The 14,002-nt window shown below is 45.0% G+C and overlaps 1 protein-coding gene across 1 annotated transcript in view; it reads left to right on the forward strand.

Moving 5' to 3' along the window:
* The first annotated feature begins 1,852 nt into the window (after nucleotides 1-1,852).
* coq8aa (coenzyme Q8A, genome duplicate a) overlaps nucleotides 1,853-14,002 on the forward strand; it is a 31,060-nt gene continuing 18,910 nt past the window's right edge. Inside the window, exons 1-4 of the mRNA XM_062550381.1 lie at nucleotides 1,853-1,986; nucleotides 8,875-9,057; nucleotides 11,089-11,439; nucleotides 12,669-12,735. Coding sequence (XP_062406365.1) covers nucleotides 8,893-9,057; nucleotides 11,089-11,439; nucleotides 12,669-12,735 — 583 coding nt within the window. The 5' untranslated portion in view covers nucleotides 1,853-1,986; nucleotides 8,875-8,892. The remainder of the gene's footprint in view (nucleotides 1,987-8,874; nucleotides 9,058-11,088; nucleotides 11,440-12,668; nucleotides 12,736-14,002) is intronic.

Genomic DNA, 14,002 nt, shown 5'->3' on the forward strand with positions numbered 1-14,002 from the left:
TGTGTGTGTGTGTGCGTGTGTGTGTGTGTGCGTGTGTGTGTGTGTGTGTGTGTGTCTGTGTGTGTGTGTGTGTGTGTGTGTGTGTGTGTGTGTGTGTGTGTGTGTGTGTGTCTCTCTCTCTGTGTGTGTGTGTGTGTGTGTGTGTGTGTGTGTGAAGACAATAAAGCATAAAATGGGAGTGATCATTATTTGAATACATGCATATTCATATAATTGTATAAGACCATATACTCATAGCTCTGTAAATATAGTTTCATAGCTGAGTAAATACAGTTGTAGTTAAGCTCTGTTTATTTTTCCAAGTAGGCATGGGTGTAAAACTATTAGGCTATATCAGGTGTGTCTGTTGCTGGTTCGCCAATATGACCTTTACTCCCTGTAGCAGGAGTTGACCATAAACACTGTGGCACTGTGTATTGATCCACAAGGTTAGCACTGAGATTAGCACCACTTCATTTTGTCAGAATCCCATGAAGAGGTGTGCCCGGTATGTTGGTATCCACATCCTGATTGCAAGATTACTTATCAGCACATTAAATGTTAACACTTGAAGTAAACATCCAAGTAATATTCAAATGGTCGAATGGTATAAGGCTGATGTTCAAGTGAGCAGTAGGGTGTTGTTCCAATCTCACATGTCTTGCCATGTAGTAGGCCTCTCTGGCAGTTTGGTATTGTAGGTTGCTTTCAAATTATGAGCATTTAACGCCACCTGTTGGTCGCCCTGGCAAGCAGCCTACTCAATTCTACCAGGAACCACATGGAGGAGACACGATTTTTTCCTTTAAAAAAGAGTAAAAGGCCAATTTATTATTATTTTCATTATTATTATTATTATTATTATTATTATTATTATTATTAGTAGTAGTAGTAGTAGTAGTAGTAGTACTAGTAGTAGTAGTAGTATGTTGATTAAATCTGTATTGAACTGAAACGTAGGCCTATAGGCTAGACTACTGTCTGATGTGATGCAGCGGTGAGTTTGAGGTTTAATTATATTTCAGTTATGCAGTCAAATTGCCATTTAACCTCCACGAACACAGTCCTGCTCCTGAAACTGTAGCCTTGACCACGAGGCACATTCTCAAAAACAAACCAGACAAAAAGCAAAAAGATACTTCACACTAATTCTGAAGTAACAGTAAAATGTATTGTCGTGTCTTCATGTCAACGTTAGGTGGCAGCAGATAGCCAGTGGTGGAAGAGATTCATAAAATTAGTAAAGGACCCCGATGTGCCCAGACGGGCTCTGTATTATATAAGTATCTCTGGTATTATGCAGATCGAACACTGAAAACTGTAAGATCCCACAGAAAAAAATGAAGACATGGAACTTTTCTTTCTTTCTTACTTACTTTCTTTCTTTCTTTTCCCCCCAATATTTTTGTTGATTTATAACAGTGGAATTTAACAATAGAATAGAAACCCATAAACAATAATAACAATATATTAATCACATTTGGACATTACCATAATCGTCATCATCAGGCTATCTGTATAGGCTAATCATCATTGTTGATGTATTCATGCAGACCACAAGTTTGCATTAGGCTACTTGTTGAACACTTGCGTTGCACGTGCTAGACCTACGTTTTATTTTACAGTCTGGAAAGTGGGACAGCATGAGTTTTGAAGGACATGTAAATAACAAGGTCGTGGCTTGTCAAAATCAAGCATGGACAACCCCTCGAATCCAGATATGTCGTCGTATTGGCTAAAAGGTCTGTTAAAATAAATGTTTGACATTTTGTTTGTGATGTGGCCAATAAGAGGTTAGAGCTTGGCCACTGCCCACCTATTTCACAGTTTTGAGAAATGGTACGTAGCCAATGATATATTGCTAGGGGCGGGCCTAAATAACTCCAGCAATCACAGTCTAAAGTTGGTAAACAGCAGCACAAGCTGGCTGACCTCATGGTGCAAGCTTCACCAGTGAAAGGGACGAGCCAGAGTGCGGAACGACAGTGATATTCGCGAATACAGGTGGTAGGTATTGAATCTTAATTTTCGTATGCAACATTGACGTCAAAGTAGCAGATATTAACGTTAGAGCAAATTGTTCAGAATATGGAGGCACATGTCACGTCAAGGTTAACGATAGCAGGATCTGCAGCTTTGCCCACGTTATTCTCGCTAGCACCGTTGTTGTGTCTTAAATGTTGCTGGTGATGTTGCTATTTTAGCTACGGATGAACCCTAATTCGATTTTAGATGTGGATAAATGAGACAAATCTCTACGGACATGTGTGACTAAAGTAATGCATATGGAAACTTGCATTTATCATAGTTATTCACTTGTGGGTTTAGTGGTGTTAAAAGTCTTCTAAACTGATTCAAACGAGCGTTGATGAGCGCTTGGTTGCCGTGCGTTGACCGACCTGCTGGTGTGCAGGTTTTTTTTTGTATATTCTAGGGATTTGATTTGCCTGTGACCTGACCACTACATTCTACTCAGTACTTTCTCAGCAGTTGGAAAGTTGATGTGGTGCATGATGGTAGTCACGTCCCATGTGAATCATCCGAGCAGGGCAATTGATTACTGTACGTGTTTTGCATCCTGTATGGTGGGAAGTTACAGGGTCTGTCCATCGATGACTAACCACGACTAACTTGTGTTGTAAACTTATCAGCTGTAAAGCCCATCGTTGTTGTCATTCAAAAGTAAACTAGGCCTAAATTCTCTCCTAATATGCCATGTTTTAAGCATGATAGACCAGCGTTACATTTAGTAAACAAATGCCAAGCTCGGTACCCTCAGCAAAGCAGCACTATTTAGGCGAGGCTACGTGTTGGCTCATTCTGATGGTGCCAACCTTCACTTCAGCATATAGCTTATGGTCTTGGTTTCGCTCCCATATGAGCTTTACAAGCTACAAGCCTGTCAAGAAGTGTATGGCACTTTCAGGAAGATTCCCCCTTTTGAAATCATATGTTTAGAATGCAACGTACTGTAAATGGACAGGATGGCATGCCTACGATTTGCCATGTTGCAAATGTAAACTAATTTATCATTCTCAGAAGTGTTGGTCTAATCTTTGACTGATAACTCAGTCATTAGGGCTTAGGCTGCTTTAAACACTAGCCTACATTGTTTCATTATCTTTATTTGTGTCTTAGCCTGCTGCTTTGTGTATTTCAACAGACTTCATATCATATCAGCTCTGTCTGATAAATGATTGATATCAAGCCATGTGGTTTAGCTTGGGATCTTTGATCAAGCAATCGTAAACAGGAAAGACACAGGGGTGTTGCCGCAAAGTCCTTTGATTCCTGATCCCTGATTGGCTGTTAATACCAAACCATTTCCGTCCCTCCTGCAACTCTCTGTCCCCATCTCTGCTCACCCCAACCAGAGAGACCCTTGGGTGACACACACAGCCATCCCCCTGCCCTCCTTCCTCCCTTCCCATAGACACACACAAACACGTAGTCCTAAGCACGCGTCATCGCTTTACCGAAGACGTATGCTATTCCTCATTCCGCCCGTCATCGGGACCTCCCAGGCTCCCTGGACCGTCTCCAGCACTGGACCAGACTCCAGAGTCCCCCATCCAGTTCACAGTATTCCTATTCAGGAAAAATTGTTAATGGACACGTGATTGGAAGGTCCTCTCGAGTTTGTGCATTTTGGGCACACACTACACACACACACACACACACACTACACACACACACACACACACACACACACACACACACACACAGAGAGAGAGAGAGAGTGTGAGTGAGTGAGTGTGAGACCTCTCAGCCTCCCAGAGTGCCGTAGTGCTGTGGAGGGGACGGTGCAAAGGAAATGGCCTCCGACTTATAACCTATCTGCTAGAATCATTTGTACACGGCAGCCATTTGCCATCTGTTAATTTGTTTAATTTGACATTTGCTTAAAAAGGCAGCGCTTTTGTCCTTTCCTCCCCTCTGTGCACTTTTGTATGTGTCCGGTGCCGTGGGAACCGAGGGAGACCGACAATGAAGTTGACGTCCTGGAAACTGACGAGTGGTCAAGTTTTTGAAAGGAATGGTGGGGGGGGGGGGGGGGGGTAATAGTTGTAGGATGGATTTTGATTTTCACATTAACTTATTGTTATGTTCTAAGATGGTTCGATGGTTATGGTACTTAGCAGAAGATGGTTCTATATTCATAATCTACATCATCATCATCATCCTACCAAATGTGATGATATGGCTTCGGCCACCATTGTTTTATATTCTTTTGATGCAATATAGTAAACCTGTTGGCTAGGTTACCACTTAACAGTAACAAGTGTTCTAGGCCCATGGATGCTTATGCTGATGTTCCTGTTTTGAAAACAGGGAAGTTGTGCAATGGGGGTATTTCAGCAACTGAGGTGATATAGGTCTACAACATCAGTTACAATATTCTAAACACATTTTAAAAGGGTACCTGTGATGTAGGAAGCTTCACTGATTGGTCATGAACTTGCCTATATTGTGGGTAAGCTTTACTCACTGGAAAATCAGATTATTTTCATGTGTGTTATTTTGCACACATGAAACTCCTCCACCAGCTGATGGTGCTAGCCTAAATGGAATAAACTAATAGGCCTACACCTCCAAATGTAAGGTTTAAAACAAATCATAACATGAAAAAAGAAAGAAATATGGGTGTGAACACAGGCATGCCACCACCTACACACTTTAGCGTGGTGTAAACAAGCGTTGTCAGTGCTCCAAATGCGGCTCTTCTCTGCTCTGCTCCGACACGCCCCTGGCCTCCCGCCCCTCTTCTGCTGCGGCCCTGTTGTGAAAGCATGGCTGTGGTGGTGATAATCTCAACGTTTTGACGGTGCGCTGATAAGACAATGGAATAACACTTTGCAACGGAATAACACTTGAGGGGTCAGCCCCTGCGCCAACATGCCCCAGTATTCAACTAAAACCTTTTTTTTTTTTGGTGCTCTTAGGTTGCAAGGTACTGTGCTTAGTACTGTCAGCATTAGGCATCATTTGCAAGCCATTAAGGCCTCTCTGAATTCCATGATGCAATGCAAAGTGTTTTTTTATCAGAAGTATTGTTTAGGCGATAACATTGATGATCAGTTAGTTGAGTTTAAGCTGGGAGGAAAGCAAACATCCTCCTTCCCCTCCTCGTTACGGCGGGTGGAATTTGGACCCTGTGAACAGCACACATTGGTGCATTAGGCTAGCTACGCTATCAGGCGTAGCCTAAGTAGACCAATGTAAACAATGGCTCCTATACACGCAGTTTTCTTGGCCTGCACGCCGAGGACGAATGGCCAAAGCCATACTAAGTCATCTGGCGTGACGCCACCGACCGCGCATGCTGCAGGACTCGGAATGCATAAGTGTGGGTGGGTGTGTGGGCAGTGTGTGGGTGGTGTGTGGTGTGTGTCTGTCCTTCGAATGCATAAGGCAAACGAGAAGAGCGAGAGGAGACGTTCGGTCAGGTGAACAGCAGCACCACTCTCGTTTGAGTTCTAATGTGCAAAGGGAGTCCACCACCGTCCTCTAATGTTAACAAATGTCACGTGCAGACGTCAGGCCAAGGCATGGTCACTAATCAAGAGCTCGCACACACACACACACTCACACACACACACACACACACACACACACACACACACACACACACACACAAACAGACAAAATGGCACACTGTCATTGCAAACGATCGAGAGACATATAGACACACCCTGCCGTTTAAAGTAGGTTCTTTGCTCGTCTGCAGTCGGTCCCTGCTGTTGCCTCTTAGCTGTTTTATATGTCAGGCTCTCCCAGCAGAGACTAGGTCAACACAGCCGTGTGCTGCAGAGCAAGGGAGGGGTGGGGGAGATTATTTCTGTCCAAGCGAGAAAGTCATCCGGAGAGACTTACAGGCTAACGGGAGCAGACTCGTGTGTGTGTGGGTGGGTGTGTGGCTAGTGTGTGGGTGGTGTGTGGTGTCTGTCCTTCGTCTGCAAAGTGTGCCATCAAAGTCGGCGATGGAAAAGAGTGCAGTCTCCACCAGAGGCCTGTTACAGAGCTTTAGCAAGACATTCAGAGATTAATAACACAGAATCCGGTAGAACAGGATACACAGAATGTATTCGTGCTGTATGCCTGTTGGAAAATGAATCAAAACTGTGGTGACAATTTTTATACAGTAAAATAACACCGTGCCAAAGTAGACAGACACTCTGAGGTAATTTCCTTGTGTAGCTTTTGAGTGTGTGAGCAAACTGTTAAGCCTCTGGGAAAGGCCATACTGTGGGCTGTGGGCAAATTTACTGGCCTAGCAATCTGGCAGCCGAGACAATCCTCCCTTTGGCATCCAGTAATTCCAGGCCTCCCGAAAGAGGGGGAGGCGTATGTGACGGTGCCCTTCCAGCACTTTTAGAACTGCGCTGCACCGATCCGTCTCGTCCCTATTCTTGGCTCGAGGGCGATTGCCGACTACCTCGGTTTGATCAAGAGGACAATGGCTTTCTTGGCACGTACTCCACAGAGTATGCCCGGAGGAGGCTTGCTTGGTTGACAAGTAATACAAGAGTGTGTGCATAAGTGCATGAAAACAAGGGGTTGCCATTCATGCTTGTTGTGACCATTCACGTCGTGTTTACCCGTAATTTCCCGACTATTTGCCGCGGCTTATACATTGATTTTGCGAAATTTCTTCAGCTATGAGATTAATACAGGGGGGCAGTTAACATGGTGTTAATATGTTTTTTTTTGTCTTTTATCTTGCATAAAACACTGTCCTGCGGCTTATACGCTTATATGCGGGAAATTACTGTACACTATTGCACATGGTTGGTTTTGCACACGGTTGGTTGGTCGGTTTGTGTTATTAGGCAGAGACTGTCTCTTGATCAGTAGCCGACAGTCAGCAAGCTGGTTTTTTTTGTGTCTTTTATTTGCCTTTACAATGTTTGACTTTCACAAGTGCACAGCATCCCTTTTCTTATATGTATTTTAAAAGGATAGCTGACACTCAATAATGCCATGGCAGGAGTCACCCATGTTATGGAGGAGTTACACCGTTAACTCACTATAAAGAAGGTGACAAAAATTGAGGCCCTGAGGATGGTCGTCTGACCAAAAGCTAGGCTATTAAACTTGCAACCAAGGATTGAAGTGTGCAGTTGAAGTGTGTCAAGAGTGTCTTCCATGTTGAAAAAAAACTTGTGATCAGAATGGGAGAGGATATGTATGGTAGGAGCAGGCTTCACTCAGTCTCTTGGTTTGTGTTTGAGAGTGCTAGACCAAACTTATATGTTTACTAAGAAAAGGAAAAAAGGTCGCACTTTGCATTTAAACGTGTTTTTATTGCACAGATGCGTTCCGGCTCAGCGCCTTCCTCAGTGTGCTCCAAAAACACGTTTAAATGCAAAGTGCAACCTTTTTTCCTTTTCAGGATGGGAGAAGAGCCATCCGCAAAAACTCGATACTGATATGGATAAGGGGTGTTTGAGTAGGCATAGTTATTCACTATGTCAGCACAGCACTAAGTAATGGACTTCCATAAGCCATGCTGTCAGACTTGCTAGTTATCCATGATACGTGGACGTGATACTCCCGTCCGTTAGGATCAAGGACATGGCAGTCGAATGCATAAAGAACATTCACTTGGAACACCTCACCTCACATGTCACAAGTGGTTGCCATGCTGTCGGAGTGGTGGAGACATGATGGGTCAGCCTTATCGCTATATACTGTAGCTCAGGGGTACCTGAGTGCTACTTTGGTCAGTCACAGGTTAAGGACAGCCATTTATCTGAGCTGTGTGAAATGGGCTTAACCTTTGAGGGAATGTCTTGGCCGCCGTGAGGCGCGATAGCAGCTGTGTGGTGCTCGCGCTCCTAGGTTGTTGATCCTGGGTGTTGAGTGCCCTGCTGGCCGTATGCCTCTGTGATCTCCGCGACCGTTATGTCGCCCCGAGCCAATAGCGTGACGCCCACCCCACAAACTTACCATGACAACATTTCTTACGGCCTATGGAATCTCTGGTTCGGTTCACCCTCGGCCAATAAGGCTCATTTTACGGTTACCTAAAGCCAATGACGGTCATATTTCTGAGAGTTAATTTTAGCGCTGCATTGTTTGTTTGCTTGGTGTGTTTTCACTGACCGTCACTTTGTGGCTCTGTTGTTTGCTGCGGTCTGCTCTCTTACCTTTGCGACAGTGAACTGAGTCACTGAAATATGCCTACAATGTATTTTGTTGTTTATGCAAAAGTCTCACATAGTACAACACTTGTATCTGTATCGCGTGTGAGAGAAGCCGTGTAGTTTGCTATTCATCCTTTCTGACCTTTTGACAATGGATCAGGTCACTTCAAATGTGCTTTCAGTGTCTGTCAGTTTACAGTGTGTTGGCCATACACAGTCTAAAAAGTATGGCCTAAAAAGTATAAGAATTTTGTGTCAACCTCAAACTCCTCATCAGGGATACGCTTCATCGTTGACATCTACTCATTCATTTAGCAAACCCTTACAAGAATTTGCAGATTTGCAGCAAACTTGTGGATGATTTGTGGGAAACATTTAGTTCACTAGAAAACATTGCCAGAAGTTTGCCAGTGTTGGCCGCTTGAGGCAAACTTCCAGCAAAGTTCTGTGGCAACAGTGAGAAGTTTGCCACTAGTAGCAAATGTGTTCACCAGTGATTTGCCTTCCCACTTAACCAGAATAACGGCAAACTTCCGGTGCACCTCCTCTCTTGACAAAGTTAATTTGTGTATGACATTGCTGCAGATTTGCTGCAACATCACCAAGTTAGATAGATAGATAGATAGATAGATAGATAGATAGATAGATAGATAGATAGATACTTTATTGATCCTCAAGGGGAGATTCAAGAAAAAAATAAAAAAGTTAAACCGCAACTGATGTTGTCTCTTGATGTTGTGTCCGTCAGGTGCGAAGGAGACCCATCATGGCGGGGGACATGATGATGCTGATGCGGGGCCTGACCAAGCTGAGCCAGGCGGTGGTGGAGACGCAGGCCAGCATGCTGCGCAGCGGCGGCGCCCAGAGCTTCGCCCAGGGCATGCAGATGACCGCCGAACAGGGCATGGGAGCGGCCATGCAGAAGATGCAGGTGAGGAGGGGAGGGGCGCAGTAGGGGGGGGGGGGGGGGTGATAAGGGGTGGAGGAGAGAGAGAGGGGTGGTGGTGTTGAAAAGGTGCTGTTGGAGAGAAGAGGTGTGGAGGGGCGCAGTAAGGGGTGGAGGAGAGAGAGAGAGAGGGGTAGTGGAGGGGCGCAGTAAGGGGTGGAGGAGAGAGAGAGAGGTAGTGGAGGGGCGCAGTAAGGGGTGGAGGAGAGAGAGAGGGGGGGGTAGTGGAGGGGTGCAGTAAGGGGTGGAGGAGAGAGAGAGAGGGGGGTAGTGGAAGGGTGCAGTAAGGGGTGGAGGAGAGAGAGAGAGGGGGGTAGTGGAGGGGTGCAGTAAGGGGTGGAGGAGAGAGAGAGGGGGGTAGTGGAGGGGCGCAGTAAGGGGTGGAGGAGAGTTGAAACGGTGCTGCTAGAGAGAAGAGGTGAGGTGGGGTGGGGTTGTAGTCTAGACGTTATTTTGAGTGTTGTTTTAATGATGTGCAAACTGACATTATTGAGTATTTAAATTACTTGGGCGGGGGGGGAACAATCACGATATTATCGCAGGCAATAGATATCGCCCACCCTTAGTCAAGACCACCTAAACCAAGGATTTGGCTAACATACTGTATATCTGCTTGATCCTAGACAACAAGAGCTTATTCTTCTCCATCTTTACAGTAGCTACAGTATATCCTGTATTCAGTTGCATGCGTATGTGAAGGGTGGGGGAGAACAGCTGTTGAGAAAAGTAACAAGATAATCAAATTACTAGTATTGAGCACAAGAATTTCATTACGCATAATTCCTTTTATAGGTCGGCTACATGACTATAAACTACTTGAACTTGAACTTGAACTTGAACTTGAACTTGAATTATTACAGAGGCACGTTTGCATTTGAAGCAGAATGCTTTATATACAATCCCAGTAACGTGTTAACAAATAAATTTTTAGGCATTGTGATTTAGTGGTGTCTGGTCTTCAAATGAAACCTTGAGTCCTCTTTGTCCGAGACAATACAAACAACACAATCAATTCTGAGATGAGACCAACTAAGACAGTGAAACGGTGGTCTTGAGACCGGTCTAGCACTATGGTGGGGTGTGGGGGAAAGGGTGGTGTTTGAGGGTTGGAGACTGACAGGGGGCTACACCAGATGCGTAACTGAAGCGTTCAGTTCGCGACGCGTAAAACCCATTTTAGAAGATGGGTCTATTTTTTTCGAATGTACGCGCCACTGTTGCGTCTGGTGTAGCTACTTCCATTGACTACAGTGATTATTAACTGCTACGACCGGCTGCAACATACGCGTCGCGAACGGAATGCTTCAGCTACGCGTCTGGTGTAGCCCCCTTGTGAGAGTGATGCAGGAGGGTGGGTGCTGCTCTTATGTGTGTGCCCTTTGCTGCTTGTGTAAGCTGGCATAAACCTGCTGCCGTCTTGCCAGCATGGAGCGTCAGCCGCAGGTCGGAGCCTGCTCCACTTGCCCATACACAGGCAAGAAGGGGAACCTGTTTAACAGGAAGGAATTTTGGCACACACACAGCTTTGCCGAAGATTGCATCTTTCAACTGAGGCATGACATAATAAAAAGCTTAGATTAACTCCCCCAATCACATTGTCCACACTGAACAATGCCTTAAGCTTGTGACCATCCTTGAGGCATGGATTCAGAGTGATTCTATCGACTGCTGCATGAATTTTTAAAAGCTCCAAACTCCAAAACAACTCTCTCATTGTTGGCATCTCTTTGTTGAGAAAGGTTGCAAGTGTTGGGTGTCGCTTTTGTCTTGCAGCCTTATTGTTGGCTTAATGTGACAAAAAGAAAACCTCTTTGTCTGTAGGACGTTGTGCAAAGTGTTTCCTCGATGCACATACGGTAGTAGCAACCCCAGTCTCTGTGTAAGGTCAGAAGATCAATTGGTGGTGTCCTCATACTGTTAGTGTATGCTAAATGTCTTTATACTGGCAACTATATATATTTGTTTTACTGTATGTGTTTACTATAACCTATGTGTGTATGGTTTTTCTTTCTCCAGGAATTTAGTGGTCCACAGCAGAGCATGTCCGAGTTTGAGTCCGAAATGGGCGAGGAGTACAACTTCACTGGCACAGAAGAGGGCATGGAAGGTTCCGGTCACCACGCGGGCTCGATGGCAGCGGACGACGCAGGGGCCCGGTCGTACAGCCACGCGGCGGCGCCGGGCGCAAAGTCCAACCTGTTCGAGGGCTACAAGGACCCCAGCAGACAGTTCTCCGGCCAGGTCCGCTCCTACCACCAGATCCGCTGCTACCACCAGGACCACTCGTCCGTGGGCGGCCTGACCGCCGAGGACATCCAGAAGGCCAGAGAGGCCAAGCGCAACGAGGGGAAGCCCCATAAGCAGATGGTACGGCTACTGTACAGTACATGCCCTTTAGGGCCGTTCACACCAAGAACGATAACGATAACTATAAATAAATATCGCTCTCATTAATATGAATGACAACGTTCACACATACAGTTTTCACATACATCAACATTCACACATACAGTACATCACTTTCAGAGCGATTTTGAGAACGATAAAAAGCTAACAGCCAATCAGAACCCATAATATTCTAGCCATCACATTCATTAACATGAGGAGAGACTGTTCCTTATCGTTGGCCAGTGTGGACGCTTTTATCGCTATGGTTATAGTTATCGTTATCGTTCTTGGTGTGAATGGCCCTTTTCTCTCGGCTTCTCACTGTTCATGGCCAGCATTGCCTGGGCCTGGCCAGCCACACTTGTGTTCACTGCCTGCCTGCATACCCCATAGACACCCACCCCCCCTCCCCCGCACAAATATGTCATTAATTAAAGACATTTCATTGTTGTCATTTGAAAGGTTCTCGGTCACGTAAAAAAGATTTAAAGTTCTAAATACTCAAACATTTTTACAAGGATACAAGAATACAAGGATACAAGGAGGTTTATTTACTCACTAAGTCCTGAGGCTCTGGCGACTTATACTCACGAGTTAGCCAACAATATCAGCTGTGTTCACACTCCTCCCGTCCTGCTTTGTTCTCCATTAGAATTGTGTGGAACTGCAAGAATGATTAATAAACAGCAATAAAAAAAGGCTGCATGCCATTTGAAACATTCCCGACATAAATCACAAATCTTTCGTCCTCGCCGCTTAATCTAGGCTGGGTGAACCCTGCCTGACCTGCCGACGATTTTGGATTTCGCCCGGCAGCTCAGGCTGGAAACCTGCACATCTATCTCCTCTGTTCCCTGCCAGAACCTTTTGGCTCCAATCACAAACTAGCGTGTCCAAAAGATGCACCGGATCGTCGGTCTGATTGGTTGAACGATTATCCAAGCGCACAGAGTCAAATCTCAAATTTATCTCAAATTAATCTCAAATTACATTTGTTATGTACTTGATGATATAATTGTGAAAACTGTAGTGTATATCACTTATCATTGTCTTAATTTTACCAAATGATTGTGTTTAATATTGCATATTAGTATCTGTAGTGCTTGTAATGTTCCAAAATGTCAGTCAGATGCACCCTTTGTAAGACTGTAAGTTTGAACCAGGGCTGTCTGAACACTGCCTTCCTCTTACCCTCTGTCTCTATCCAGCTCAGCGAGAGGGCCAGGGAGCGCAAAGTGCCTGTCACCCGGTTAGGAAGGCTGGCCAATTTTGGAGGTAAGGACCTTTCCGCTTTTTGTTATAGATCTTTTAATACACTCAAAGAGAGGGCCTTTGAATTATGGGCCTTTGTCGGACGTTGTTTTGTTTTCCCAAAGGTCAGATAATGTTACAAATACAATAGATTAAAATATCTTATTTTGCTAAAAAGAAAAACCCAAATAGGGTTTTTTTTTTAGCAAAATAAGATATTTTAATCTGATATTCAATGCTTAATGTTTCTCTTCTCTCAATACATTGTTGATTAAGAAATAGTTTTGAGTCTCTCTTTCATATTTGTGTATCCTTATTATTTATATTATTGTATTTGTAACATTATCTGACCTTTGGGAAAACAAAACAACGTCCGATAAAGGCCCATAATTCAAAGGCCCTCTCTTTGAGTGTTGACTCAGCCAGTGTTTGCGTTGGTAGCACCACCTCTCTGTTGTAGATCTGTGTTAGTGTGGGGCTTTACCTCCGATCCTGTTTTAATGGGCTGGATTTACGGCTGCAACTCGACCCTTGCCAATCCACTTTCCTTTTATTGTTTTTCTCTCTCGCACCTTCCTAGTCCTACTCTCTGGGGGGGTTGCAGCTGCCAGTTGGGAATGCCCACATGGAGATTTTTGGGTGTCTTTGGGTTTTGGGGTGTCTTTGAAGTATGGTCCATAATACACTACACACACACACACACACACACACACACACACACACACCCCCCACACACCCCACACACGCACATTTGAATGCTTCTATTTGGATCTTGTCACAGGCCAAGAATGTACAGACCCAGGCATTGCTAGAAGTGTTACAGGTTTAGACAGGTCTGATCAAAGCACAAAAGTAATTTTCATCCTTGCAATTTTGTGTTCAGTACTACCCAAACAGATTCATTACCACCATTGATATAATTCATCATCCGAGGCCCACATATGCAGTATGCCCACATATGCAGTATACACACACACACACACACACACACACAGACACACAGACACACAGACACACAGACACACACACACTCACACATGTACTGTACACCTACGCAACCAACACAAGATTGAGGGAGATCTCCACTTTGGCCAGTGACGCTGCAGACTGTTTTGGTCGCGGCCGAGTCATGGTGCGCGGAAGAGCTTGGCTCGTCTGGCAGACTGACGCCAGCTCACCTGTTTCCCCACTGGGATCCCGGCCCTTGGCTGGCTGGCTGGCTTGTTTTAGTCCTCACTGGCCGGGACCACTTTTCACTAGTTCAGGGTCATGATATAACAACGCTCCTGGT

This window comes from Sardina pilchardus, chromosome 12 (assembly GCF_963854185.1).
Source record: "Sardina pilchardus chromosome 12, fSarPil1.1, whole genome shotgun sequence".
In the NCBI taxonomy this organism is placed as follows: Eukaryota; Metazoa; Chordata; class Actinopteri; order Clupeiformes; family Clupeidae; genus Sardina; species Sardina pilchardus.